This window comes from Octopus bimaculoides, chromosome 23 (assembly GCF_001194135.2).
Source record: "Octopus bimaculoides isolate UCB-OBI-ISO-001 chromosome 23, ASM119413v2, whole genome shotgun sequence".
In the NCBI taxonomy this organism is placed as follows: Eukaryota; Metazoa; Mollusca; class Cephalopoda; order Octopoda; family Octopodidae; genus Octopus; species Octopus bimaculoides.
The window spans coordinates 34,910,826-34,914,217 of NC_069003.1; the positions used below are offsets into that span (position 1 = coordinate 34,910,826).

The following is a 3,392-nucleotide window of genomic DNA, read 5'->3' on the forward strand; positions in this document are numbered from 1 at the left end:
ACACACACACACACACACACACACACACACACACACACACACACACACATATATATATATATATATAATATATATGTTGTATTTATATAATATTATATAAACGAAATTAAATAAATGATAAATGAACGGGGGATTTTTCAATGAACTTCATAAGCTTATTGCTGTTTCTGCTATAAGATGCAGTGTAGCCAGAGCTGAGTGCTTGCGGATCACTTAAAACTTCTTTTAACCTACCTAAGCGGATTGGTTCACACAGTTATAGGCTGGTTAGTTCACACTGTCATAGATTGCGTGGTCGATATAATTATAAGCTGAATGGTCCATACAACCATAGGCTGAAGTAGTAAATATATATATTTATGTATATAGATGGCGTGGTTCACAAAGTTATAGGCTGAATGGTCTATACAATCGTAGGCTGATTGTCCCACATAATTATTGGCTGGCAACAGAAAATTTTAGATTCGAAGATTTTATTAGAAATATTCAATTTTTGGAAAGACATTCGTAACATTTAAAAATAAAATATTTTAAAAAGAAACCATATAAAATTATAAATCCAATGCTAATAATTATTTTAAAATCTTTTCTACAGAATGCTGACGGTAGTTTTTATGCGGTTAACCAGATAGAAACGATATAGAGCGGGCTGTCAAGTTTGCTCCATTACAATTCTAGACGTCATTTCCTTGCATTTTATACGGCACTCGACTCTCCCCGACCAACCATGGGCAAATGTGGTTCCAAGAACAACGACAGTAATAAGTCGTATCTGTTACAGTCTTTGAACCAGCATACAGCTGGAATTAACTGCATGGCACTGAGTGAAGACGGTTCGGTGCTGGCAACGGGCAGCGACGATAAAACCGCGCGACTATGGAGCACGAAAACACGCAAGTGTGAATGTATGGGAACGTTGGTCGGTCACACGGATTATATCAATTGCATTCTCATTGAGGAAGCTGATGTCCTGACAGGCAGCGCTGACAAAACAATTCGTAAATGGGATATTTCCACTTGTCAATGTCTTTTAGTCATGGAAGGTCATAAATCGTTAATATATCGTATTATATGTACGGGCGACTTTGTCATATCCAGTTCGTACGACCGCACAGCTAAATGCTGGGATTTCAATGAAGGCATAAGTTTGATGACATTCGAAGGCCATAAGCGAGGAGTGTTTTCTTTAATTTTCATCCCTTCTGATGAGGAGGAATACGAAGACGCAGAAGATGACGAAGCTATGGATATTCTAGTGACAGGTTCGGCGGATGGGGATGCTAAAGCCTGGAACTTTGAGAGTGGCGAATGTCTCCATACATTCAAAGGTCACACAAACGCCATCACATGTATGGCTATGGATTCTGTTGGAGAGACATTATTTACGGGCAGTTTGGACCATACAGTACGGAGCTGGAATGTGATGACCGGAGAGAGCTACAAGGTATTCCAAGGGCACCAAGCATCAGTGATATCTCTTCAGGTAAGTCTGTGTTGCTTGTTTTTGACAGTTTATGAGATGAAAGAATGTGTTTTTTTTTTTGTTTTTTGTTTTACTTGAAACCTCAAATTGTGACTTGAAATTTCTTTTATGCTGGTGTATACATTGAAGGATATCAACACTGGGGACCAAACCAATATATATATATATATATATATATCATAAGGGAAAGAGAGAGTTTGGAACAACATAATCAATTTATTTACATTCTGTCAATTATAAACCTACGATCGTTTCCATTATGAAATAACGAAGGTAGACATTTCTTCAGGGCGAAAATTGACACATTTGTTTTTACATCCTAACAGATAGAGCGTTCACGCAATTTTAATTATAATTTGAATGAAGATCGATATGGAAGCGTTCGTGAATAAATTGATGCAAAGGACCAGTATGAAGGTAACCTGGGTCAACTTGACATCCGCATCTTATCCAAGCACCCAAAGGACCCAACACTCAGACAAATATGGGAGTACACCCTCATAAATGAAACTTCCCCTATACTAAATAGGAAATATACATAGTAGATATCGTACCCCCATACCCACAGTTTACACAGGTAGAGTAGAATACTTAGTGGGCTGTTATGTAGACAGATGGATGTATGTATGTATGTGTGTGGGGGCGGGTGTATGAATATATATATATATATGTATATGCACATGTATGTAAGCATATGGATATGAAAGTAAACAGATCAACATACAGACGGATAGTTACATAGGTTATATGAACAAACAAGCACATATACGCAAATGAAGACTGTTTATATGCACACACACTTTACTTCACACAGGGACACATATGGAGACACACGTCCACACTTATGGAGATGCATATCCATGCATACAAACACGGCGCATAGTTGTAAAACACACACACACACACATACACACAGAGACATGCACACACAAGGAGACAGAGGTACTCACACACATATACAAACACACACACACACATACACACAGAGACATGCACATACACAAGGAGACAGAGGTACTCACACACATATACAAACACACACACACGCACATACATAAAAACATACAAACACGGACATGCAAATATATATATATATACTAGCTTAAAAGCGGCTTTTAATCTAGTTCCCGTGGACGGCTTTTCATTGGGCCTTGGGTTCAACAATGACACTTCATGCATTGAGTGCATATTAAATCTTATTAAACTTCAACAATATTTTTCAAACAATGAACAATTTTCATCAAAACAATGATATAATTTTTCGACTTGAAACTCATTGCAAAGCTGCATAATAAGCAACATTTTTTTGTCTTCCCTTTCGGGGGTCAGTACAATTTTTTTTCTATCTAACCTCTTTCTCTCTGTCTCTTTTTCTGTTGATTGTTTTCAACCATCACCATCACCAGTGACATCACCATCGCACACACACCATTTTCTTCTCTGCGCCAAAGACACTTGCATCGCTGGTGACACTCAACAACCTGCCAAGGCTTGTTTCTCTTCCTTCTGTCACATTCATGTTTCTGTATATCACACACACACACACACACACACACACACACGCACACACACACACCTATGTATACGTACTCAGATACTTACATTCATATATATATATGTGTTTGTATGCATGTCTAACTGTCTGTCTGCCTGTCTGTTTGTATGTATGTATGTATGTATGTATATATACACAAGACTGCACAAGATTGGGCAGGTCCATAGCGATCGTCGTCCATATGTATCGGATCGGCTATAATCCATAATGATCACTGTTCGATATATACACACCATTCATCACAGTTGACAGAATATAGTATGACCAGTGTATCATCGCATCTAAACACACACACATACACATTTATATATATATATATAAATGTGTATGTGTGTGTGTTTAGATGCGATGATA

General features: G+C 37.7%; 1 protein-coding gene across 4 annotated transcripts in view; it reads left to right on the forward strand.

The window, feature by feature from the left end:
- LOC106878315 (WD repeat-containing protein 86) overlaps positions 1-3,392 on the forward strand; it is a 43,987-nt gene that overhangs the window by 5,825 nt on the left and 34,770 nt on the right. For all 4 annotated transcript variants that reach the window (XR_001410487.2, XM_052975939.1, XM_014927505.2 and 1 more), the window contains exon 2: positions 596-1,483. Coding sequence is in view for 3 of the 4 variants with exons in the window: in XM_052975939.1 (XP_052831899.1) it covers positions 728-1,483 (756 nt within the window). In the remaining variant the exon portion in view is untranslated. The remainder of the gene's footprint in view (positions 1-595; positions 1,484-3,392) is intronic.